At 55.5% G+C, this 25,444-nt stretch overlaps 7 protein-coding genes across 7 annotated transcripts; 4 read left to right on the top strand and 3 right to left on the bottom strand.

The window, feature by feature from the left end:
• Positions 1–672: 672 nt before the first annotated feature.
• Positions 673–2,160, top strand: PG998_006685 (uncharacterized protein; the record flags this gene model as incomplete). Its single annotated transcript, XM_066873501.1, is given in 3 exon segments — positions 673–964; positions 975–1,915; positions 1,939–2,160. 3 exon segments carry the CDS (start codon positions 673–675, stop codon positions 2,158–2,160), a joined length of 1,455 nt encoding a protein of 484 aa, XP_066729446.1.
• Positions 2,161–4,325: 2,165 nt separating this feature from the next.
• On the bottom strand, positions 4,326–7,156 carry PG998_006686 (uncharacterized protein; the record flags this gene model as incomplete). Its single annotated transcript, XM_066873502.1, has 6 exons — positions 4,326–5,175; positions 5,230–6,119; positions 6,167–6,324; positions 6,376–6,555; positions 6,613–6,955; positions 7,001–7,156. 6 exons carry the CDS (start codon positions 7,154–7,156, stop codon positions 4,326–4,328), a joined length of 2,577 nt encoding a protein of 858 aa, XP_066729447.1.
• A 1,514-nt stretch (positions 7,157–8,670) lies between these two features.
• Positions 8,671–11,811, top strand: PG998_006687 (zinc metalloprotease; the record flags this gene model as incomplete). The annotated part of the gene is made up of 1 exon (XM_066873503.1): positions 8,671–11,811. One exon carries the CDS (start codon positions 8,671–8,673, stop codon positions 11,809–11,811), a length of 3,141 nt encoding a protein of 1,046 aa, XP_066729448.1.
• An 864-nt stretch (positions 11,812–12,675) lies between these two features.
• On the top strand, positions 12,676–14,172 carry PG998_006688 (uncharacterized protein; the record flags this gene model as incomplete). The annotated part of the gene is made up of 1 exon (XM_066873504.1): positions 12,676–14,172. One exon carries the CDS (start codon positions 12,676–12,678, stop codon positions 14,170–14,172), a length of 1,497 nt encoding a protein of 498 aa, XP_066729449.1.
• Positions 14,173–16,767: 2,595 nt separating this feature from the next.
• Positions 16,768–18,275, bottom strand: PG998_006689 (uncharacterized protein; the record flags this gene model as incomplete). The annotated part of the gene is made up of 5 exons (XM_066873505.1): positions 16,768–17,356; positions 17,416–17,869; positions 17,930–17,966; positions 18,021–18,046; positions 18,119–18,275. The coding sequence occupies 5 exons, from the start codon at positions 18,273–18,275 to the stop codon at positions 16,768–16,770; spliced, it is 1,263 nt and encodes a 420-aa protein (XP_066729450.1).
• Positions 18,276–20,562: 2,287 nt separating this feature from the next.
• On the top strand, positions 20,563–22,793 carry PG998_006690 (uncharacterized protein; the record flags this gene model as incomplete). The annotated part of the gene is made up of 4 exons (XM_066873506.1): positions 20,563–20,659; positions 20,738–21,089; positions 21,189–21,597; positions 21,678–22,793. 4 exons carry the CDS (start codon positions 20,563–20,565, stop codon positions 22,791–22,793), a joined length of 1,974 nt encoding a protein of 657 aa, XP_066729451.1.
• Positions 22,794–23,986: 1,193 nt separating this feature from the next.
• Positions 23,987–24,579, bottom strand: PG998_006691 (uncharacterized protein; the record flags this gene model as incomplete). The annotated part of the gene is made up of 2 exons (XM_066873507.1): positions 23,987–24,086; positions 24,119–24,579. 2 exons carry the CDS (start codon positions 24,577–24,579, stop codon positions 23,987–23,989), a joined length of 561 nt encoding a protein of 186 aa, XP_066729452.1.
• Positions 24,580–25,444: the final 865 nt, after the last annotated feature.

The raw sequence follows: 25,444 nt of genomic DNA on the forward strand, positions 1-25,444 counted from the left end.
GGGCCAACCAGCGATAGGAACTGCATGGCTTGGCAAGGCAGCTGCTATGCCGGCGGCAGGAAAGCCAATACAGCGCTTTCGAAAATGAGGATGTTCTGAAGATCGGTTTTGGTGGTGGGCCGCTGAAAACGTAACAAGGCCATTAGCTGGTTTAAACCCCACCATGCCCCCCAAAAGTCCCCTGGAGACCCCCAAGAGCCGGTCAATTATCTGGACCGAAGTCAGCAGGCAATTGGAATACAACGAGCCTGCATTATAGACAATTGGCTATCAGAATACTGTAGATGGGCTGGGTATCTAAAAATAGAGACTCCCTGAAATGGCGGCCATGACGCATGAAGTTGCACAATCAATTCGCTACCAGCTCGTGCTTTTCAATCCCTGCGCAAGGCGCCTTTCGCAACGAAATGGATCTCGGAAACCCCGTTCTCTGCCAGGCAAAGGCTGATCGGCCTAAACGGCTGGGGATACGAGATGTTGCTGCCAAACAAGTCTAGGTCGGCCCTTAGCGGCTCCGGTTTAGCTCCCCCGGTTTCTTTCCAATCCATATATTGGGCTGGCTAGCTCCTCTTCTGCGCGGCCGGAGGACGCTTCTCGTCGCTTCGCACCTCGCTGGCCACGTGCTCCTTCTCGCCAGCTGCTGCAACCACCAAATTCCAACCGCCAACCACCATGACCGCCACGCCAGCGACGGAGAAGCCCATTGTGCTGATGTGCAGCACGCCGGTGTCGGGCCACATCATACCCATGCTGGCCATTGCGAAACATCTCGTTGACACTGGCTATGACGTATGCTTCGTGTCCGGATCGGGTTATCGACGGGAAGTCGAAGCGCTGGGAGCTTCCTTCGTCGCGGTGAAAGGATACGGCGATTTCTGCGATCTCACATCGTGGGACTTGGATCAAGAATGTGGGTCTCCAGTCATTGCATACATGCTGCTTTCGCTTCCCCAAAGCTCACCCCGTACCTGCAGGGCCCGAAGGGAAAAGGCGTCTGGAAGGTCCGGAATGCTTCATCCACGACCTGGTGCACATTTTCTGCAAATCGCTTCCTTCGCAACATGAGGCAATACAGAAGGCCCTGAAGATGCTCAATGACGAGTACCCTAATCGATCTGTCATCCTCATGACGGAGACCTTGAACTTCGGCGGCCTACCAACAATATTAGGAGCCCCAGGGATCCGTCCTCAAGGGTCCATAGTGATTGGGCTCAATCCAATTCTGCTGACCAGCGTGGACCATCCGCCATTCGGTTCAGGCATGCCGCCAGACAGCTCCCCGGAGAGCAGAAAGCAGAACAAGCTGGCCAACGAAGCTCAGAGAAAGGTGTTCGCTCCGGCGCAAGCCGCGTATGTAGAGGCGCTGATGAGCGTGGGCGCCGAGAGGCCCGAAGCCTTCTTGCTGGACGCAATCTACACCCTGCCCGACCGGTTCGTGCAGATGTGCACCCCCAGCGTGGAGTATTCGCGGAGCGACGCGCCCAAGACGCTGCGCTTCGCCGGCGGCTACCCCACCACGCGGCAGCAGAAAGAGCCGGTGAGGCCGGCGTGGTGGAACAGAGTGGTTCTGCACAAGACCAAGAAGATCGTCTTCGTCTGCCAGGGCACCGCGTCCATGGACTTCGACCAGCTGGTGCTGCCCATCATGGCCGCGTTCCAAGAGCGCACAGACATCACCGTCGTCATCGCACTGGGGCGCAAGTACGCGGCGCTGCCGTCGGACGCGCGCGTCCCCGAGAACTGCATCGTGGAGGAGTACATCCCGTACGACGACATCCTGCCCTACTGCGACGTCTTCGTCACGACGGGCGGCTACGGCAGCTTCCAGCGCGCCCTGATCCACGGGACGCCGCTCGTCATGGCGGGCACGACCGAGGCCAAGCCGGAGACGGCGGCCCGCGGCGGTTGGGCCGGCGTGGGGCTCAACCTGCAGACCAGCTACCCCACCGTGCGCCAGCTGGGGACGCCGTCGACGACGTCCTCCACGATGCGAAGTACAAGCGCAGGGCGTTGGAGATCCAGGCGGAGATGTCGGCTCAGGATCCCATGGGCGTGGTCATGGATACCATCCAGGAGCTGGTGGAAGACCAGCACAAGGGCGGCCGGGTCGCTGCGTCTGGCGGCATAAATGGCCATTGGGCGTTAAATACAAATAAATGATGGCTAATGGATGCGAACATTTGAGTTCCCCCAGTGCCCAATTTTCAGAGATCAAAACAGTTGACTACGCAGACTCGGGAGATGAGATGATGCGATGCGATCTGATGTTTCCGTCGCGATTCACATTAGCGTCCCCCCGCAGACTTGCTAATCCCGATGCTCCCGCAGGAGGAATACCGGTTGTCCGCAGCTATAATATCACCGCGAGCCCGCAAGCAGCGATTCCGGTGTTTGCTATTCCCATTGTCGGTTATCCATTTCAGAGGAGTCAACTACCCAGGTCGCTTGAACGAAGAACGCTCATTGCTGTAGTACCCACGAGCGTGAGCATAAAACGCCCCAAGCCTGAAAATCGATCGCGCTGGGAGATACAAGCTGCTTTCTTACTTGCCCCTGCCAATCTACCAACGCATTTCCCTACGACGTACGGCCTAGGCAGCAATTTTTAATACAGAAATGCTTGATTACTGCTCACTGCCACTCTAGCAAGCAAAGTCCTCCGTGACCAACCGAAGCACCTCGCCCCTAAGTTCAAGGAGAAGCCGGCCATGGTCCACACCCCACCCCCACCAACCCCTAATCCGTAGCTGCCTGCCCGCTAGTGCGAGCAAACTCTAGTAAAAACTCTGCTCGATGTCCCACAACAACACGATATAGGATCTCATACCGCCAATTTTCTCAACAAACAGTCCCAGTCGGGATTGATCTTCAGCATTGGTTTGGTGGTGTAGTTGGTTATCACGTCAGTCTAACACACTGAAGGTCCTGGGATCGAGCCCCAGCCGAATCATGTATACAAGAGGTCCATAGCAGGTCGTCTCTCTTTTTGCGCCTTCTCCCTTCCCGGGAATGCACTTGTTTTTGTTACCAATCAGCGTGTTTAGTGGTCGGGCTTTACAGGGAAATTCTTATACTCATTAGCTTTCCTACGGTATAAGGGGAAGGTGTAAAGAGTGAATTGACCGACATTGATTTATATTATAGAAAAATAACACATCTCCTATTTTGCCAATCTAAGCACGTTAAACTAAAGCGTACAGAGTCCGATTGACATAATTGTGAACGACACGGACCTCGACGAAGGGTAGGCGAGGGGGGGATGGCTGGCTAGCGCTGTAGGTCCTGCCCGCCAGGGCCCTAGCGATTCGATACGAGGCGATTCGCGCTGGGCGGGCAGGCACACACACATGCCAAGCAGGAAATATATAACATTAAAGTATAGATGAACTAGCTAGCTAGCTAGGAGCAAAGAAAAGATTAATAAATCTTTGAGTGAAAGATTGTGTGCAGAGGCAAAAAGATATCATGACCCGAGCGAGTTTCGATCTCGCGACCTTTTGCGTTCTACATATAGCAAGCTGCTGCATGTAAAGCAAACATGATTCCACTACACCATCAGGCCAATGGTTTTGATTGAAGGAAACCTGTATTATCAGTTCCCATTATCCAAACTCAGCACTCGCAATCAACCGAACTGGATTTGTCCTCTTTCAACTGTTCCGACAATTCACGTCCTTTTTCTCAGAAGAGATTGCAGTCCTACAGATGCGCCTCTTAGCTTAATTAGAACAGGCAGGCAATCTTTTTCCTGTAATCTTGTTTCACAGCTGTTGAGCTCAGGTATCAAAAGATGGCGGACGACCCATGTCCCCCATCGAGGGCGATGGCGATGCGTTTTATTGTCCTTGCGTAAATAGTTGATCAGTTTGTCCGGTCAGTTAATTAATTCTTCATTTAGCCTGACAAGGAGCTATATTTCTCAAAGGGGTAAAGTAAGCATTTCAGGGCATCACCTCGTCAGTCGTATTGAAATGTCTCTCGTCTAGACAGTAGGTGTTGATGGTGGAAGCAACGTCTTCGACATCATAACGGGCACTCGGCGCATGTATCAGTTCGGCAGCGGGTCAACGTGTAATTTGGAGAAGCTGCGACAGTTGCAATCATGTGATCAATGAGCATAAGTACTTTAGGTTATTGCCCCGGTGTAGTGGTGATGCCGCCGTCGGAAGTAGGAAGCTCCAGTAGTGAGGCCTAGTCGAATGCGATCCAGTAGGGCTGCGAAAGACTGCTCGCCAGTCACGATATCCAAGACATCTGTTAAAAAATAATTCAAATGTTATGCATGGTATATTTATCTATCCTCAACCCGACCGTGTTTGTCCGTTCTACGTCCTGGGATGCGGGCTAGCCTTGATCTCCCGAACCACGTCCCTGGTGCGCGCATTGTCCACAAAGCTGAGCCCGATCAGCTCCACCACCTCGTCGACGGTGAAGTACAAGCTCAAGTCGCTCTCGAGCCAGAGGAACTTGACGTCGGGCAGGTTGCTCTGCAGGACCTCGGACAGGTACTTGAGCCGCAGCCAGTGCGCGGCGTACTGGGCCGTCGCCGGGACATCGTCTTTGCCGGCGCCGGGCTGCACGAAGAGGTCGTCCAGCTCCGTGACGGTGGCGATCATGCTCGCGATGTTGTACGCCTCGTCCTGCCCGATGCCCGCGAGGTCCATGACGTCGGCCACCAGCTTGGCCGCGATCGTGTCCACCAGCGACCCGACCGCCTGGCACCACGCCGAGCGCGACAGGATGTCGGACCACGTCGCCGCCATGGCCCGGACCCGCCCCGTCGCCGCCTCGATCTGCGCCGTCAGGTCCGACGCGTCGGCCGCCTGCTGCAGCAGGTTCTGCGCGCCGCCCAGCAGGTCGCGCAGGATCGTGCGCTGCGTCGACATCTCCGCGGCGTAGGCGCGCGCCGCGAAGGAGCGCAGGCTCTTGATCTCGTTGTCGAGACGCAGCATCGTGACGGCGCGCGGCTCTATGTCGCCGCGGGCTTTCCACGCCGTGACAAAGTCCGCCAGCCGCTCGGCGAGATACGTCGCGTCGTTATATAGGTACATGTTGCCTCCGCCGCTGGTGTCGAGCGAGTAGTAGTAGGGGGCGACGGCACGGAACATGGCCAGAACCAGGGTGGGCAAACCAAACAGACCGGCGGCTGCGGGTGCTACAGGGCTGCTTTGGGATCTGGGAAAGTAAAGTTAGTCAAGGCTGGAAATCAATTGAGGGCGAGAGACTTACCCGACCAGCGATGCACCGTCCTCAAGGATCGCCGTTATCAGATCAAGGACGGGCTCGGGCAACGAAGATATATGATACGACTCCTTGAGTGTCATCTCGCGCGTTTCCCACTTCTTCGAGTTTTGGCTGGGGTTAGATGCCACGGCTTTGGGTTGGGATGGTGCCGGTGCTGGATCGACGGTCTCGTCGTCTCCCCAACCCCATGCGTCAGCAGGGTCATCGTCCACGTTTGCGTCCGTGGCTGCCGGCTCTACCGGCTTGTCTTCTACTGGTTCTTCCTCGCCCCAGCCCCACGCATCTGCATCGTCCTCGGTAATGTTGGGCACGCTCTGGCTCGCATTTGTTTCCTGTGCGGTAGCAGGAGCCTCAGCCGCATTTCCGTCTCCTTCATCATCCCATGCGCCCCAATCATCTTCGTCATTCGTAGCAGGAGCTCCGTTGGCTGCGAGTTCCTTCCCCTCAGAGCGCGATACGGTCTGAGTCTCAACACGCTCAACGGCTTTCGGAGATCCCAAGCCATTGCCCATCTTGTTCCGTACCGAGTCCAGGGCGCTCTCTCTGCATTTGGCCAACCAGACTCTAGGTGCGTTATCAACCCAGTCTTGCAACTCGGCGAACCCGTTATACTTGAGATCCTCCAAAGATTGGCAGAATGACCTGACAGAAGCTATTACCTCTTGAAACTGGTCCATATCCTTCAATGTAGCCGGTACTGCCGAATCTAGCCATGCGCTGATGATTCTGGGAACCAGGACAGGCATCATCACATTCGACAATGCTTGTAGTAGCTCCGCCGGCAGCAGATTTGCAAAGTATCCCATCACAAGGCCTAGGTCAGAGAATAGAGATGAGATGCTTTGATCCGAATTTCCTTGTAGAGACAGAATGTGCTAGACTTTGTTAGTAGTGGCCTCTTCTGATGGACTCGCCGACTTACATCTTGGCAACTAATGCCTGGTAGGCTCCCGTGGTTAACAGATGTCCGTGGGGCAACAACAGCTGCATCCACCTTGTGCCAAAACAAAGCCATCCGTTGCTGGACTTCCTTATACGCCTGCAGACCAATGAAAGCCTCGGAAAGAGTCATTTGCTCATCTGCTCTGTGTTAGCGCAGACATGGGATCTCCAGATAAGTGGCATGCTCACCTTCCCTGCTTTGGTGAACCTCAACTCTATGTGCGTCGACATCGACCGTCACAAGAGCATTCCAGACATGTTCAAAGACTTCGTGAACTGCCGACTTGAGTTCAAAGGCGCGCATGTCCAGGATCTTCATGACCCGACATGATTTGCCCACGCGTACTGCATCCAATGCGGTCCAAGACTCTGCTCACTAGTCAGCCAAAGCCATCCTCGGATGCGCTCATGGTGCAATGTCCTTACTTTCGAGAAGATGTAAAGAATCCAGGACTCGTCGCTCGTTCCGAGCTTGCTCGACCTGGTCCAGCACCCCATTGACATGTTTTATACTGGCCAAAGCCTCGCGCACTTGTTGGTTGTAGACGACTTCACGTTGGAGGAAGTCGGCCTTCTCTTCGGTTTCCCTGATGGTCTGCCCCGACACCTCTGGCGCCTCTGCTCGTCGCACAATCTCGTTCGCGAGCGCCCGGGATCGGTTGATGTCGTCTTCGACCGTCTTCGCATTGGCGACCCATGATTGGACGTCGGGGGCGGTTTCTTCGTTGATCGTGTGTACCTCGGCCTGCGGCAACAGCCCATTGTCAGTCTAGCTTCGCTGCAGTCGTGGGTTCGCGCGCGCAGGATGACGAACCTCTAGCTTGGACTTCGCAACCGCAAGAGCCGCCAAAGCAGGCCCGAAGTCCTGTTGGTCGACCCTTTTGGACGAGATGGCGTCCTCCGGGAAATTTCCATGCAATGCGAAGTCGACCAGAGCTTGGCCGACGAGGGCAGGGTTAGCTGTCGCCATGTTGATGCATACGATCGGTCTGGGCGCGGGAGCCGAGGGCGCAGTCGCTAGCTGTTGTGCAATGAGATGATGTGCAGTCCGCCTAGCAGGACCCGAAATATGTGTTCTCTTCTTCTTCGCCGAGGAGGGCCCTATAAGTGACGTTGGGTCGCAATTCGCGGGACGAGTTATAGTCTGGTTGAGGTGATGGGCGCAATTGCAACTGTGGCTGCTCGTGCTTGGTGCCAACTCAACAGCTCAGCGATTATGACGGAGTGAGCTTGAACTGCGCGCCGTGGTTTTGGCGCCTAAACCGCTGGCAGCAGACGAGCTCCAGGCGTGACAGGCCCCTGTACAGCCAAACAGGCCACCCAGCAGCCCACCATTTATCCGATCGCTTAGCGCTTACTAGCGTCAACGAGAGCTGGCTAGTGCTTATCGGACGCTTATCGGCAGTTTCCAATGGCGATCGCAGCAGTGCGGGGGAGGGGAAGAAGGTGGGAAAGACGAGAGAGCTCTTCAAAGAAAGACCCGACAACCCAAGCTGACCAGACCAGGTTATATCGTTGGTGCCGATACAGCACAATCCACCCCATCACATCAGCTTCAGCACTCATTCCAGTGTCTTTGCGTGTGGAAAATTGGTGCCGCGACATTCCCTTCCCAGTCCTAGTTCGTTTGGTGAAAAAGCGCCACAATCGCTCTCTATCCTGCCCAGGAGGATCACACCGCTCGCTGTCTGCTTCGACCAATCTATGCCTCTTTGACAAACTTTCTGGAGGCCACACGCTTGCTTCGGACGAACTGAGGCTCATCGCAAACCATACGTGCACCGGATCTGATCTTACGAAAATTTATTTCCCTCTGATCAGGCCCCTCGCACCAGCATCACGGCTTCGTTGGCCTTCTGCTGTGCGCCCACGCTACTGCTGGTAAGTCGTCCCTTATCACAAGCCAAGCAAACGTCACCTCCTTCTCCCGCCGATCCACACACCGTCGCACAAAACCTCTGGCGATTGGATACCTCAAGCTTTGGTCGCGTCGTTTCCGTGCCATCCCGTCCCTCCTAGGCATTGCTGCACGAGGTGGTTTCCTCCAGGGCAGCGATGATCGCAGGATGACCACGGCACCATTGCAATATTCCAGAGCACTCCTACTCGGTATTCTCGTCGCTGTTCTGGGTGTGGCTCTGCACCGGTATCCCATTCACACTTGGTATGCAAGGCGGTCGCTGAAGTCTCCTGTGCATTCACTTCAATAAGAAGCCGGCCAACCCTCACTGTTTCAGTGTACTCTCATTGCAATCTTGAGTGCGAGCCTCAATGAGGCGGATAGGTGCCTTGTCATCGTCGGCATCAGAACTGTTTCACTTTCTTTCATATCACCTCGCTTGGAGCTGTTTATTGTAACCTCACCGTACCAAACCTACACATAACCCTTGATTTCAACCCTGGAAATTTTATTACCTTACCATCATAAACTGATCTCACCATAGGCAATCCCTGGATTTCACTACACGCTACATTCGTACTAAGATGACCTCACCACGTTTCAAGAAGCTACAAAGCTTCGGACTTGAATATGCAAAGTCCACTACCATCACCCAGTACGAGTCGGAGAGGAGCGGAATGCGTGTCGTAGTCGTTGACCGCATTGGTCCTAAGGTCTACGGCTACTTCACCCTTGCGACTGAAATCTTCGACGATTCCGGAGCCCCTCACACCCTGGAACATCTCGTGTTCACGGGATCAAAGACCTACGCATACAAGGGCTTGCTGGATAAGCTGGCATCAAGAGCTTATGGTTACACTAACGCGTGGACCGCGATTGATCACACAGCTTATACCCTGGAGACAGCTGGTTGGGCAGGGTTTGCTCAGACACTGCCTGTCTACCTTGAGCATCTGCTTAAGCCAACTCTCAGAGACGAAGCTTGCCTAACAGAGGTTCACCACATAGACGGCGAAGGAAACGATGCGGGTGTGGTCTATTCGGAAATGCAGGCCCTCCAGAACACCAGCGGGGAGCTGATGAACAAGAAGACACGTGCTTTGCTGTACCCTCCTGGCGTGGGCTTCCGTTACGAGACTGGCGGTATGATGGACCCATTGCGGGTGCTCACCCCGGAGCGAATCAGAGAGTTTCACCGGGAAATGTACACATCGAAGAACTTATGTCTTCTGATCATCGGCCAGGTCGACCACGCCGACCTTCTAAAGACCCTCGACACATTCGAGACGACTATCGAGGACGACCTTTCGCCTCCCAGCGAGCCGTTCAAGCGCCCTTGGGTGGATTCCGAGCAGCCCCCTCCCATCAAGGAAACTGTCGTCGAGACTGTTGAGTTCCCCGAGGAGGATGAGTCGTCAGGTGACTGCGTCATCGCATTCTTCGGTCCACCTTTCCACGACTCAATTTCTGCGACTGCCCTCGAGTGCCTGTTGACGTATCTCTGCGGCTCCTCAGTCTCCGTGCTAGAGAACATCATGGTCGAAAGGGAGGAACTGGCCAGTTCCATCAGCTACTACATCGACAACCGTCCTAATAGTATTATCTGGTTCCAGCCGACAGGCGTCTCAACCGAGAAGCTGGAGTTTGTCGAGAAGCGCCTGCATTCACTACTTGAGGAAACCGCGTCCAAGCCCTTGGATATGACCTACATGAAGGAGTGCATCTTGCGCTCGCAGCGGCAAATCCGGTATTACGCCGAGAGCCGCGAAGACTTCTATTCCGACAACATCATCCAGGATTACCTCTTCGGAAATAGGAATGGCTCGACCTTGGAGGAGATGAAGACATTGCAAGAGCACGATGTCATTGAAGCCTGGAGTGATGAGCAATGGCGGGCGTTCATGAAGAAGTGGATGGTGGATGCACCTCATATTTCGGTCTTGGGCAAGCCGTCCCAGAAGCTTGCCGACAAGCTTAAGGAAGATGAAACTGCAAGAATCCAGAAGCGCAAAGAAGAACTCGGGGCCGATGGCCTTGCCGAGAAGAAACGCCTGGTGGAGGAAGCCAAGAAGAAGAATGATGTCGATATTCCCGATTCCGTCTTGCAGCAATGGCCTATCCCGCCGGCCGAGTCCATCCCTTTCATTCAATCCTTGACGGCACGGTCCGGGCTGGCCCGCAAAGTGGGAGAGAAGGACAACGCTGCCCAGAAAGCCATTGACGAGGCCGAGCCTGGATCGCAGTTGTTTATCCAATTCGAGAGCGTGCCAACCAACTTCGTGCAAGTTGTTTTGCATTTGGGCACAACCGACATACCAGTCAAGTACAAGCCTCTTGTGAGCTTGTTCAATGATTACTTCTTTAACACGCCTATTCTCCGCGATGGAAAGCGCGTGGAGTTCGAGGAGGTTGTCATGGAACTGGAGAAGGACACGGTCGACTACTCGATTGAGGTTGCCTCCCGTTACGGCGACACAGAAGGCGTTGTCATCAAGATGCAGATCGAGCCGGAGAACTACAACAAAGCGATTGACTGGTTGAAGACGCTGATGTTCGACAGCGTCTTTGACGTTACCCGACTCCGGGCCACCATCAGCAAGCAACTGGCCGATATCCCCTACGAGAAGCGTGATGGTAGAGCCATGGCTAGCGAGGTCGAGATGGCAATCCATAACGAGCCAACATCTCTTCTGGTATCCAAGCGAGCTCTCGTCAAGGCCGTCTACTTGCGTCGACTTAAGAAGCTCCTCGAACATGAGCCTGATACCGTCGTCTCTTGGTTCGAAGCCCTGCGCAAGTCGCTCTTCACATTTGCCAACATCCGCGCCCTGGTCACTGCCGACATTGTGAACGGAAAGCTCCCTCAGCCTGTCAAGGCTTGGGACAGGTTGACTCAGATGCTTGAGCCAGCACCACTCACCAACACCCCGATCGTCAAGCCGTACAGCCTTCTTAACGACGAGGGCAAGCAGCCGGGATCTGTCGGTGCAGTGCTGCTGCCAATGACATCGATTGACTCGTCCTTCTCCGTCAGTACGGCTCGTGGGTTGACATCGTGGTCAGACCCTGCCGTCCCCGCTCTCTTAGTGGCTATTCAATATCTCGAGACAGTGGAGGGCCCACTTTGGAATGCCGTGAGAGGCAACGGTCTTGCTTACGGCGTTTTCATCGCCAAGGAGGTTGATGGTGGTTACATCCATTTCAAGACTTACCGCTCACCCAACGCTGCCAAGGCCATTACTGCGGCCAAGGACGCCATCTCGGCTCTAGCGGATGGGGCGGTGCCTTTTGAGAAGCCCATGATTGAGGGGGCCATTAGCCAAATCATCTCGCTCCAGGCCGATGAGCAGGCGACATTATGGGCAGCTGCGGCGCAGAACTTTGTTGTGGGAGTTGTGCGTGGACTTGAGCCCGACTTCAACCAGAAGCTACTGGCCAAGATTCGCAACGTCACCGAGAGTCAGATCAGGGACGCCCTCAAGCAATTCATTCTGCCCTGTTTCAACCCGGCGACGAGCAATGTCATCGTCACTTGCGCTCCCATCATGGTGGAGAACCAAGAGAGCGAGTTCAGTGCCATGGGCTACAAGACGCAGACCAAGCAGCTCTCGGACTACTACGAGGCATACGGCCTCGAGGCGCGAGAGGGCGAGGAGGACGAGGAGGATGACGACGAAGACGACGAGGGCGACTCAGAGGACGAATTGGATTCCGATGAAAACTAGTGGTTTGCTCGGCAGAAGCGACGTGCGGCTCGCAAATACTGACGGACGGAATGATGACCAGTGGACGACTCATAACTACGGAGTTCGGAAGAGGATCTTGAAGTGGAGTTTGCATTTTTGAGCTAGATGAGTTGATACGTCACATTTTTGCTATGGGGGAGGAGGAGGAAAGAATTAGCTGTGGTCCTAGGATATCGACTTCATTCTTTTTTTTTGAGATGCCAACACATGAATGAGCGGGTTGATTTAAACTTGCTAGATAGTGAATGCACATCTCAATTGCTTCTAGAGAGAAAGTGTGGGACGATTCAGTGGAAATGTCGTATTGATGTCCCATGCATCTGCCATGCATTACGCAGAAGCAGCTGGAATCCGTTAAAGTCAATTGCTGGGGGGATTGAGATCTGACAGGTCCCAGTCTGCAGAGTCTGTAGGACTCAAGGTGTGTGTTTGGATGAATGAACCACCGTCGACTGATAAGCCGTCCCTATCTACCCGTCGCCATCGGCGCCGTATTACTGGCCGTATCCCCTTGCCCCTTAGCTAGCAGTGCACTGCCCCCTGCGATCGTGTATGCAAAGGGAGCAGGAGGGAAATTTGACTCAAAAGCGCTGACAACCCTTCGACGCCCGATCCTTCTGCTGCTAGTAGGTTAGTTCCCATGCAAGCCGAGCAGAGGGGAAGGCCGCGTATTTGCCATTCCCAAAACCAAACATCCCCCCTCTTAGAACGGACTCTGGTTTGTTTCAATCTTCACTTATTTTTGGAGGCTTGCTCAATTGTTGATTCTCCACGGCGAAGGGACTGATTTCTGCATCCGCACAATGCAACCGTCGTCGTGATAGAGACCCCACGAAAGCTGCCATGATCCTTCGCTCACGCCATCTTGGCGCCTTTGCCAAATCCACCCAACTGACGTCAGGCATCGAACACGCCCTCACCAAGCCCGGCATCCGCGCCGCCCTCGTCCTCTTCGTCTTCGTGTCGCTCTACACCCTCTACGGCTTCCGCTTCTTCTACCGGGACCCGCTGTCCATCTTCTTCTCGACCGAGCACGGCTACGACCGCTTCTACTCCCAGACCCGCGAGGCCGAGGCCCTGACCTTTCTCGACCATGCAGCTGCCGCCCGATCCGACACCCCACAGCTTGGCGGCAAGGCGGGAGACGACCCCAGCATCTGCGCGACCTTCATCACCGTGGGTCGCAACATGTCGGTGGCGGGGCGCCGCGAGTACGTCGACGCCGCCGTGGGGTCCGCCCTCGCCAAGCTGTCGCGCGCCGAGCGGGCCGCCCTGCACCTGAAGGTCTTCTTCGCCGACGTGCCCGACGCCGCGGCCGCCCACGACAGTTTCCGCACGTTCCGCGACCGCCTCGCCGCCCGCGACGCAGGCGTCCTCGACGACGTCTACACGTACGACGACACGCTGCCCGAGCTGGTCAAGGACCAGCGCCTCGACGTGCTCGAGATGCTCGCGTCCGACCGCGCCAACAAGCACGCCCTCGAGAGGAAAAGCCTGTACGATTACGGCTACGCCCTCGACCGCTGCGTCGAGACGACCAACGCGTCGTACATCGCCGTCTTCGAGGACGACATCGTGCTCGCCGACGGCTGGGTCGCGCGCACGCTCGCGCACCTGCGCGGCGTCGAGGAGATGATGCGGGACCCGCGGCGCAAGGACCCGACCAAGGGCGTGCCGGCGCCGGGCCAGGCCAACGACTGGATCTACCTGCGGCTGTTCAACCAGGACCGCAGCGTCGGGTGGGCGGGGGGCACGGGGTTCCGCGACAACAACGCGCACGTCATCTCGGCGGCCGTCGCGGTGCCGCTGCTGGCGCTGCTGGTGGCGGGGCGGCGCTGGTGCCTGCCGCGCGCCGCGGCGCGCCACCTCGACGGCTGGACGCTGCTGGTCGTGTGCGGGATCGCGACGCCGCTGTGCGTGTGGCTGTTCTTCGCGTCGGGCAAGGCGTCGCTGGTGCCGCAGCTGGCGGGCGTGCGCGAGGAGTGGTTCGGCTGCTGCAACCAGGCGCTCGTCTACAACCGCGCGCACGCGCCCAAGCTGTCGACCTTCTTCATGCGGCGCTCGCGCGACAAGCAGGGCGGCCGCGGCGACATGCTCAGCAAGGACTTCGCCTGGGACCACGGGCTCTCGCGGCTGAGCGCGTACCCCATGCTGGCGCAGCACGTCGGCGTCGTGAGCGCCACCAACACCACGGCCGAGGAGGCGCAGCAGATCTGGAACCTCGCGTTCGAGAACTTCCGGCCCGCGAAGCTGGCGAAGCAGCACGTCCGGGATGTGCGGGAGATCTTTGGGGAGGAGGCGGCGAGGGAGCTGCTGGAGCAACAGCGACACGGGACGTGACAATGATTGGGTATGGGTATTCCCTTGGATATGGGCTTGGATTTAGGGAATTGGGAATACAGCGATGTCACTGGGAGTTAATGTTTAATGGCGCGATACGGACGTCACGCTTTCTCAGGATCTTCTGGTACCAACTGAGTATTGGTATTTCTCATGACGTCTGATCTATGTTGGATCTTTTTCTATCCGATTTCTTGTACAAACGCTATTTGACATATCCACGGAATTGAAGAATATATGAACAGCTCCTGGTCCTTTGACTTCCTGAAGACATGTGGTGAATAGTCTGGGCTTACGCTGTTGGTAAAGATAGCCAAGTCACTGGCCTGGAGTCCAATCTCGAGCACGCCGCAAAAGTGGTCAGCAGCTTTGCCTTCATGCTGTGAACAACATTCTGTAGAGCTCCCCGGCCTCTGATGCAGTGGCCAATAAATAATGTCTCTTGTGTAATACCCAACAGACCGAGAAAACCGCGAGGGACAAGATCGTCATCAACTCTCGGACCGGACAAGGACACCAGGAGGCAAAGCGAGAGAAACCAAGCGCAACGAAGCCAACCCCAGCCATATCGGTGACGAGCGCAAATCCTAGAGCGACAGAAGACCCAATCCGCACAATCGTCCACGAAGAGGTCGCAATAATAGAGCGACGATTATCCGAGGAAACGAAATAGCGAATGTTAAGCCACACAACAGTTCTCAGACGAATTATACAAGACCGAATAGAATCTAAGGTCGACAACTTTTCGGCTACGTTCGACAAGCTCAAGGATGGATTCAAGAGCGATATAGACGTCACGATCAAAAACATATTATACACAATCGACAACAGGGCGTCAGGCACCAACACGCGGGTAGGCAATCTAGAGACCAAGCCTCCTGTGTTCCTCCATCCATGACGAGCTATGGGTGTGGATAAGGGGGCTTATCCAGCAGGTGTTCCCTTAATGGTTAGTCGTAGTTGCCCTCGTAGGAAAGGTAGATTGTTTAACTGAAAGCTTTGAGTATTATAGGTCATTTTGCAACTTCTCTTCATGGCGTAGTACACATGACTATGGTCTACAAGCTCCCAGTTCCACACTCTTGGCTGTCGTATCATGTAAAAGTCTACTGATATAACCACGCACCTCATCTTCTGCGTTAAAGACGAGTGGATAAAAGCCGGAAACCAGTCAACAGCAGATGTCGCTCTCTTAGACGAAGGACTTCGCTTTGGGGTTAAGTGTATAGTGGTAGAAAAGATCCATATGGACAGCTATTGGATGAAGGCAAGACACAGAAATTCGATAATTCAGTGGCACTTCCCTTGGGAGGCACAAACCTCCAAGTCTCTTGTTGGTCAGCCCATTCTGTTCTTCCTTTTGTTTACTCGATTCCACGCTATCAGGCCTAGCAGAAACGAAACCTTCTTCACTATCTGACTCTTGAAATGTACACGCACAACTAAAGGGCTATTTTACCCAATAGTTTTGAAACCTCTAGAAGATATAATTAGCCAGTACCTCGGCATTGGAAAACTACTCTGCGACCGGCTATACCACTATGAGGAGGTTGAATCGATGGCAATTATAAACTTTTGGATATTGATGAATAGAGCTCTTTAACGTTAAATATCAAAACCTTGATTATTTCTTAAATGGATCAAAACAGAAACTTTAATAAGAGCTATCTCTGGTGACTCAGGCTGCCCATCTAAAAGGCTTGCCTCGTTCCCTTTCTTGCTTTTGCCTGGTCGAACTGAGTAACCAATACCACATCCAACAACACTCCACCCACGTCACTAACAGATTCAAGTCCGTGGAGCTCAAGTTGAATAACTCATGATAAGCCAATCGTCCGGTAAATATCAAAACACTAGACAATTACGACACAAGCCAGGGCTCATCTATCCATCATTCCTACTCTTTCTCTTCCTCCTCGCTCTTGTCTCAAGATCAATCTCAGCTAAAGGAAGAATAAGTTGCAAAGGCCGAGGCCGGTGTGCCCGGTCAATCATACCACAACGCAACGAACTCCTCTACATGTGGAGATTGTGCTTCACATCGTCAAGTGTTGCTTTATTGAAGACCAGGCAGCATTGGCCCAGGTGGGCAATTGGCTCAGTAACATCGCCAGCCATGTCGTCTATCAGACAATACGTAAAAACAAGGACCCATCTATCCTCTTCTGGCCGCCGAGCGTGGCCACACCGGCTTTATTCAGAAAATCGACGGCCTTGATCGATCTTTTCACGCCGCCACCTGCAACCCCAATGGCTCCCTTCTCACCGTCATCAATTGAAACATTTACCGGGGGGGACACGTATTCTAGTGACTTTGGATACCTCACGAGTACTCCTCGAACCCTGCACTCATTGTTCTTTTGGTCTCGTGGCATGATATACACACTGTTGCACCTCGCGGTTTTTAACGGCCATCTGGACACCGTCCGCTTCCTTCTGGACCGTGGATTAAATATCGAGGCCCCTGTCGAAGCATGGTGATAATATAGGAATGTCGCACAACCCTAGATAAGTATCTTAGGATAATACAAGTATTACAAATAAGAACAATGTTATTATATTGCTGTTTCATGTACAGATCTACAAGTATCGCTATCAATCAAAAGACCCTCTGGGCCTCCTACCGCCGTCCACGCCCGTCTCCGTCTTCTGCCGACGCAGCGGCTCCGTGTCCTCGTACTGCACCTTGACGTCCATGGTGCGCATGATGCCGTTGTACGTCATGATGGCCTCGTCGGAGCCCGTGGGCGTCGACCCGCGCACCTCGACGTGGCCCGAGTGCTGCGCCGAGTCGAAGCCGCGCAGGGGCTTCATGGCGATGCCGCCGCCGCCGCCGTGCGGGTTCTGGCGGTGCGAGCGCGTGCGCGACATGTCGTTGCTGCCGTACATTTTCTTGCTGAAGTTGCGGCCGCTGCCCTGGCCGTACGGGTTGTTGGCGGTGCCGTCGCCGCCGGACGCGCCGTGCTTGTGGTAGTAGTCGTCTTCGCTCGCCACCGAGAACAGCGAGGGGAAGAAGTGGCGCAGCAGGGGCCGGAGGACGGGCGCGCAGGCCGTGACGATGGCCGTGTTCACTTCGACGACCGAGAGCACCATCTTGATGTCGTAGAAGGTGTCGCCGTTGGGGTCGGGATAGTAGAAGAGCTGGATCACGCCCCAGATACGGACGATGCCGACCACTGTGACACTGTCCAAGGTCGTCGGGTTAGTCTCGGACCATGCGTGGGAAAGGGGGTTTCGGCTTACACTCCACCGAGGGCGAAGACGCAGATGACGGCGATCTTGGTCGCCCTGCGCATCTTGAGACCCAGGAATACGTAGAAAGGCAGCGCCACGACCAAGATGTCGGTCAGGATGGTGATGCTCGAGATGGTGACGTGGAAGGCGACGTCGATGCACTTGGCGTCGGCCCGGGCCGCCATGTCCCAGTTGGCCTCGATGGGCACGCACTGCAGCAGCACGGCGAAGAAGATGGCGACGGCCTGCAGCGCCGTGAAGGTGATCAGGCCGAAGCACGCCCACCGCACGCCCGACCGCAGCCCGCCCACGCGCAGGATGAAGACGAGCACCGAGCATTTCACGAGGGCCAGGATCGGGTTGTAGAAGATCTGGGACAAGTAGAACCACCACAGCCCGGGTGACGGGTCGAAGTCTGCAGGGACGTCCTCTTTGTGCCAGCCGAAGTATCCCAGTTTTGCGTCTATGTTTCTCTAGTTAGATGCTGTGGTTGGATGCAAGGTAGAAATAGCACTATACTTACACAGGTAAAACGGAGCGGCCATGAGTATGGAGCATAACTAGTCATAAGTCAGCCAGTGCACAACGCGTAGCAGCATCCAGATAAAACATACCTCAGCCGGGACCATCAGTGTATCATCTGCATAAAACGAGACACAATACGAATTAGCATATTCCTTCACCATCCAACCTCGTGGCGTAAATGACGTACCGATTCCCCATTGTCGCGTGACCCGTAGCCGCGTCCAGACCCTAAGTGAAAAGGCGATGAAAGCGAGCGCGGTGAAGAAAACGATGATGAACAGAGCGACGGCCTGCTTGGGCGGCGTGGGCATGGCCGAGATATCTGGCGTCGCGGGAATGGCCATGATGGCGACGGGGGCGGGATCGGCGCTCGCGCTCGGAAGATGGAATGGATAAAACGAGCGATATCCTTCCTCTCTGGCGTTCCGCTTCGTCAGACGAGTCCTTTCCTTTCCTGACGGAGAATCCAAAAAGGAACGGGGCGGCTGCCGATTATTAAAAAGAAATGGGATAGGGTGTGGCCGCCAAGAAGGAGATATGGGGCTGCCGGTCTCTTAAGAGCTCTGAGCTGCATATGTATGAAATACCCCTGGCAGACCCGATTGTTGCCAGGTTCAGTCATGAATGAAGAAGATGGAGCGAGATTGCAATCCGAATGCCCGGCAAAGCATCAATAAGAGAAACAATATTCTCCAGCGCCCGCCAATTGCCGCCGTCTTGCTACTGTCATGCTCTTTCCCGCGTTAAGTTGGGGGAATCTGTGGGTGTTACATTGCCTGTAGGATTGGGGGAGCATGTCGTGGCCCAGGCTGCCGATCAGCGCGGCAAAGACAAGGAGTTCACACGCAAGCCATTAGCCTCCATGCTCGCTAGACAAAGTATGTGCTCCATGTAATAATCCGGGTTCTGCGCCGGAGTCGAGCTGCGATTGGTGAGAACCGACCAAACCATTAGCCATGTTGTGCCTTCTCAGTAAAGGGTCACTACGGATATCACCTCACAACGACACTACCATTGTTAGCAGTTTCACATCGCTCGGCTTTCGTAGGCGATGGAGAGGGGGAATTACAGAAACCTGATGTGACGGATGCTGCCCCGGTGCATTTGTTGTCGTTGCCAAGGTTGCATTGGATGTTCATATGGGAGGCCCGCATTGGCAGAGTTGCATCGCTCGGGCTGTCAACCTTACCTGTTCGGACCTTTGTGGGGAGATGGCGCCCAATCGCGACAGCCAGTTCGTTTCCCGTCAGCAGTTTATGTTTCGACTTATGCAGAGGCACCTTCTTTCTCGACGGATTCGTCATATTGCTTGTTTAATGGGACTCTGCGGTAATCGACTATCACCTGGAAGTATGTAAACCCATTCTGCTGATCCGGGGACATGCCAGGTCCACGATCGCAGCAATCCTCGAGCTTTTCCGATATGGAGCATGCTGCATGTTGCATCATTTTGTGATTGCGACAGCGGCGAGAGTTGCAACGGGCGGCCGGGTGAGCGTGTCGGTCCAATGTGCTGGATCGGGTTCCTGGATCAACACATCACTTCCCCTTCTCTGCTGTGCGATGCGACCCTGCTAGTGATCATTTTGCCCCGCCGGTCCTGCCCGGGCTGAAGTGGCAAAGATCTTCATCAGAACCGGGGTTGGCAACGCCGGCAAAAACAAGATTGCACATGGTCCAGGTCAGAAGGTCCCAATTAGCATTGCCAATATATGTAGTCCTGTCTCTGGACAAGAAGCAGCTATGGGAATAATGCATATTTTATTTGATTCTGCATTCATTATTATCGACATTAGAGCCATGCCCGGCCGACTTCTGGATAGCCAGATCATTATTTCTGACCCATTTATTGTCCATCGGCTCTCGGCCGGCCTTTTTCTCCTCCCCTGTCCCCCTCGTGGGGCCCCTTTTGGGCCTGGCAGGGGGCGTCGTCATGAACCCGGTCAACTTCACGGTCCGTGGGTCTCGTTCACACCACCCATCTTCTTGGGTCACTGTAAAGTTCCTGTCGCTCGGATTCACTCCCCTTCATGGTCATCTTGCAGCTTGGTAGCTATATGACATGCATAATATAGCCTGCGCAAGGTAACTAACCCAACGCGCCGCACACTGCGCCGCAACAACACGGGAAATGAGCTGGCCGACAACTGCTGAATGCCTGTACGTGTGGGTGCTTGGTAGTGGCCTGATATCGCGAGTTGGCAGTTTCCGGGCTACCGTTGCGCAGGTAATGTCATTGCCGACCGCCGAGCACTGCTTTCGCTTCTTCCCAGAGTGGCATATGCACCCGTCTCAACTGGGCCGACTTCCCCTGCGTCCGGTACTCAATCCGGGTCGTCTCCGGGACCACCATTCTTTCGTTGCCGTTTCCGATCGAGACTAGGAGTTCTCCACCAGGCCAGAGAGAGCGTTGATATCTCTTTAGTGTCCCGCCGCCTGGACATTGTTCTGCCTTGACCTCGCTTTCTCTAGTCCAGCTGATCGTCCTGAGTCAGTCAGTTGAGAGAGCTAGCTGACAAGTGACTGCTATCACCAAAGGGCAACTAACTCCCTATCCATTCGTTTATTCGCCGATCAGGCAACAGTCATTCTTTTAGCTCAACAGCCTGTGACCAGGTAGTATTCTGTCTAATGTCTCGTTCAACGCCCCGTGCGTTCTTGGCGATCGCCGCATTACTATCACCACTCGTTTCCTCGCAGAGCTTTCTTCTCCGTGGCGGCCTCAAAGGTAAGCTGCCTTCCCATTTATTTACAGATCCTTTTATGTATACTGCGACTAGCTGCACCTGACTAACGCTGAAATCAGTGGCTACATCGCTCAACATTGGTCCAGCCTTCGAGACAGTCTTGCCTGGGTCTACCAGCCCGGAAGCCTTCCAGCTCACCGACGCCGTTCTTTCCAACCTGACTTCCCTGGATCTCGACAATGTCACACTCTTTCGGTTCGACGACGGTTCGCAACCTGGCACCCCTAAGTGTAAAGCGTTTCCCGGTGAGAATGCGTGGCCCACCGCTGAGACGTGGGACACCCTCGACCTGCTCACCGGGGGCAAGCTGATCACGACGGTGCCCATTGGAGCTGTCTGCTATCAGGGGGAACATTATGATGCCGCCAAATGCGAGAACTTGCTGGACAAATGGGATGATTCGGAAATCCAGTGAGTATACGTCAATCGCCCCCTTTTCTCCCTCCCGATCAACAGTCTCACCGATATGACTTGACATAACTGAATGGGTCTCACTAATTACTGTTACAGTACCTTGGACCCTACTTCGATGATGTGGCCCCTATTCCAGGGCCTCACCTGCCTGCCCCAGAACGCCGGCGTCGCCGGGAAGACCTGCGAGCTCGGCGGCTCTCCGGTGCATGTCATCAACGTCACCACGGTGGCCGACGTGCAGCTCGCCGTGAACTTTGCGCGCAACACGGGCGTGCGTCTCGTCGTGCGGAACACGGGCCACGACTACATCGGCAAGTCCACAGGTGCAGGCTCCCTATCCATCTGGACCCACCACCTCAAAGACCTCGACTTCATCCCCGCGTACAGCTCGCCATCTACGTCCTACACGGGCCCCGCGATCAAGATGGGCGCCGGCATCGAGGGATACGAGCTATACCAGGCCGCCGACAAGTTCGGCGTGACCGCCATGAGTGGCGAAGGCAGAGTGAGTTATTACACTTTATAATCGGGTATATGGGTCCAAGTAAGAAACTACGAAGCTGACAGTCGAAACCCCCCAAACAGACAGTCGGCGTAGCGGGAGGTTACACGGCCGGCGGCGGCTTCGGCCCGATGACGGGCAAGTACGGCCTGTCGGCGGACCAAGTGCTGAGCATCGACGTGGTGCGGCCGGACGGGCGGTTCGTGACGGCGGACGAGCAGAAGCACGCGGACCTGTTCTGGGCGCTGCGCGGCGGCGGCGGCGGCACCTTCGGCGTCGTGACGTCCATGACGGTGCGCGTGCACCCGCGCATGGCATTCTCGGGCATGACCTTCACCGTGACGTCGGGCACGGGCGCCGACGCGGCCCTCAGCAACGAGCGGCTGTACGCGGCCCTGGCGGCGTACATGCGCCGCTTCCCCGCCTTCGCCGACGCCGGCACCTACGCGTACGGGACCCTGCTGCCGTCGCCCGACGGCACGGGGCACACGTGGGCCATGCAGCCGTGGCTGGTGCCGGACATGGGGCTGGACGAGTACCGGGAGCTGGTGGCGCCGTTGCTCGCGGACTGGAAGACGCTTGGGTTCCCCGTCGAGCCGAAGTTCTTCACCACCGACAGCTTCCTTGAGGCCTACGAGAACCACTTCCCCTCGGACATGGTCGGCATGCCCACCGTGCGCACGGCGTCGCGGCTGATCCCCAAAGAGAACTGGGCGAACCCGAGCCTGCTCAACGACACCGTGTCGACGCTGCTCGACCTCGTGGCGCAGGGCTCGTCGCTGATCTTCTACTGCATCAACGGCGGCCGCACCCCCGCGGGCGCGGCGGCGAGCGCGGTGCAGCCGGCGTGGCGCGACGCGTACATGTTCGCGATCGTGGGGACCATCTGGGACGCGGCGGCGCCCGCCGCCGAGGTGGAGCGCGTCAACGTGCGCATCTCGCAGGACTGGATGGCGCGGCTGCGGGCGCTGACGCCCGGCGGCGGCACCTACCTCAACGAGGCCGACGTCATGGAGCCGGCGTACCAGGAGGCGTTCTACGGGTACGACAACTACCAGCGGCTGCTGCGCATCAAGCGCGACCTCGACCCGCGCTCCGTGTTCTGGGCGCCCACCGCCGTCGGCAGCGAGGGCTGGTACGTCAAGGGGCAGGAGAGCTGGTTGACGCTGCAGACGGGGCAGCTTTGCCCGAGGGCTTAGGGGGAGGGGGGCAAGGTGGTTTTTCCAACTACCATTCTGAGCTTTTCTTGCATTTGGTTGCCACCACTAATTTCCATAATGTATACTAGCTAAATCATGTGTCTATCTAAAGACAACTTTCACATAAATCATTGGGTACCTACCCCTTTCTTTTAAGGGGCTAATCAATAGCGCTTTGTGTGAACGTGAGCCGCCACCCTTTCATGGCCTTGACCCCTTTATGTGCCTTTGTTTTAGCCCGCGAGGAATAGCATCTTACGACTGAGATTTAATAGTTCATACGGGGTTTCCCATCTTTTCTTGTTTCTTCATCGAACTGCAAGTTCATCCCTTCCTCGAGATGAAATTAATCACAATTGCCCCCTGGGTTCTGTCACTCGCAGCCAGGACAGCCCTAGCCGACGAAAAGAACGAGACTTGGCCCGACAAATGCAAAGTCCTCCAGTTCTCGAACGCCGTTTCCGAATCCGCGCTGCTCAAGGTGCACTGCGAGGGCGGACCTCCCTGCGTACAACTGGACCTGAACCAGTGTCTCGGAGTTAAAGACGACAAGCTAGTCGGTCTCAAAGAGTAAGCACTTACGCCGCTCCAGGTTGTTCCTTCACTTCGTTCTGTGCACTCCACTTACATAGGCATAAATACATTTAGTGGCGCAATCTCTGGTGCTGTCGACAAGTGTGCCATGTCTCCCCGGACTGGCATGCTAAAGTGCAAGAAGAAAGGTGGCGATGTACTCAGCCTCGAGACAAGTAAGTACTGCACATTCATCAGGAAGCCTGAATCTGACTGATACAATGTGTAGACGCTTTGATCGAGCTTACGGGTGGAGGAATCAAGTGCTTCGATCATTCCAGCGTGCCATGCACTGCAGAAATCTAAGCAAAGTTCCTGATAGGATATATTGACCAGGCCAACTACTCTTGTCTGACATACCATCATCGGGTTCGGTGGGTTCAATTGCCGAATAGATACCAAATGTAATTTTAGTCTATCCTTCCTCACTAGTCTATAGTCTCAAAACCATCTCTTCCTTTCTATACCTGTTTTTATGACAGCTTCTCCCGTTGCACCGTTTTGAAGCCTTGCCTCAAAGCAACATTTTGCTTGCTCTTCGTCCCTTGAAAGAAAGAAAACCACGCTCTAGAACACCATAATCCTATGTACTGTAAGTTAGGACTATCCAGTCCCCGAATTCATTCTATTAAGAATCCCAAGGACTCGGCCGTCTGCCACTCGAGGAAGATCAGGTTGAACCAACGCTTGCCGTCCCAGTAGATGCACTTCCAGTCCCCACTGGGCTGGAGGACCATCAAAGCCCCACGGACCGGCCCCCCTGGGCCTCCAGCGAGCGGGCGAAGGCCTCGAAGGGCGGCATGAGGGCCTCGGCGGCGTCGTTGTTCATGCTGCCGTGGGTCGAGACGTAGAGCTCGGGCTCGTCGTCGCTCGCGAACACGCCCTGGCACAGGAGCAGCGTGCCGCCCTTGACCTCCGGGTCCGGCGCCGTCGTGACCCAGCTCTGCAGCTCGCCCGTCATCTGCGACTCGGGCGACACGGCGAAGCCGTCGTGGGCCTGCAGCTGCTCCGGCACCAGGCCCGAGAAGGCGGCGAGCAGCGCCACGCCCGTCAGCATGAACTCGGCCTTCCGCTCCTCGTACGTGGCCAGTCGCAACACGGCCTGCACTGTCTCGATGCCCAACGCGCAGCGCGCGTCCCAGCTCAGCGACTCGTCCGTCACGAGCAGGGCGATGGACAGGTAGAGGGTGCCGTAGACGTGAGCTAGGAGCATGGTGGGCTTGCGGGGCTTGCTGCCGTCATGGCGTGAGTGGCCACGACTTTGATGCACTTTGGGGGCTACTCCAGTAGGTCGGGCATGTTGTTGTTGATGCTGCTGCAGCTGTATTGTGGAGCTAAATGAGAATGGCCGGTGTCGAATTTGACTGGCGCGCAGGTGAAGGGATGGAGCGCAGCTTCTCCAGCCGGTACACATTCGGCGAGACATTTTGCGAACAAGCTGAAGCAGATGGGCAGTGGGAGAGACAGGTAGTCTCGACCCTCGTCATCAACTTTGTGTCGCGGTGGGAGCTCTGATCTGAGATGTGCAGGACATGACAACCCGAAGTTGTGATGTCTATCTCGTGGGGGGCTGGAGAGCGATGATGACGGTGGCCGGATGAGTTTTGCAAGGATTCGTCGATGATTGGCGGCATCCTGGGCAGGAGCTGGCCGCTGGATTCGGGTTGGGCCCGTGCGCTGGCCGGTGTCATGGCCCTGAAGCCCCTGTAAGCATGGCCTGAAAGTGCTCGCTAACCTACTGTACCATTCACTACAATGCTGAGCCACAATGGCCACAATGACGTCCACCGCTCGAAAAAGGAAGCAATGGCGAGCAGCACGAGGCATTCGTAGGCGTCTAGCAGTCGCTACCATCCGTATTGCACGAGGCCGCCAGCAGTCCTTACCATCCAAGTCATATCTATTTACACCTTAGCACAAGCCAAGTTTATCTTTGTGGCTTCGGCGCCAGCAACCGCCACACGGCCGACCCACTTAGTCGCTTCTTTAATCAGACCTCTTCCCAAGTCGCCCGAGACATTTTATCACTCGGCGAGAGCAGAAACAGGAACCGGGTTTTGGATTGAGGTGGAGACGAA

This window comes from Apiospora kogelbergensis (genome assembly GCF_038363985.1).
Source record: "Apiospora kogelbergensis strain CBS 113332 chromosome Unknown utg000005l_segment0_segment0, whole genome shotgun sequence".
NCBI classification, from domain to species: Eukaryota; Fungi; Ascomycota; class Sordariomycetes; order Amphisphaeriales; family Apiosporaceae; genus Apiospora; species Apiospora kogelbergensis.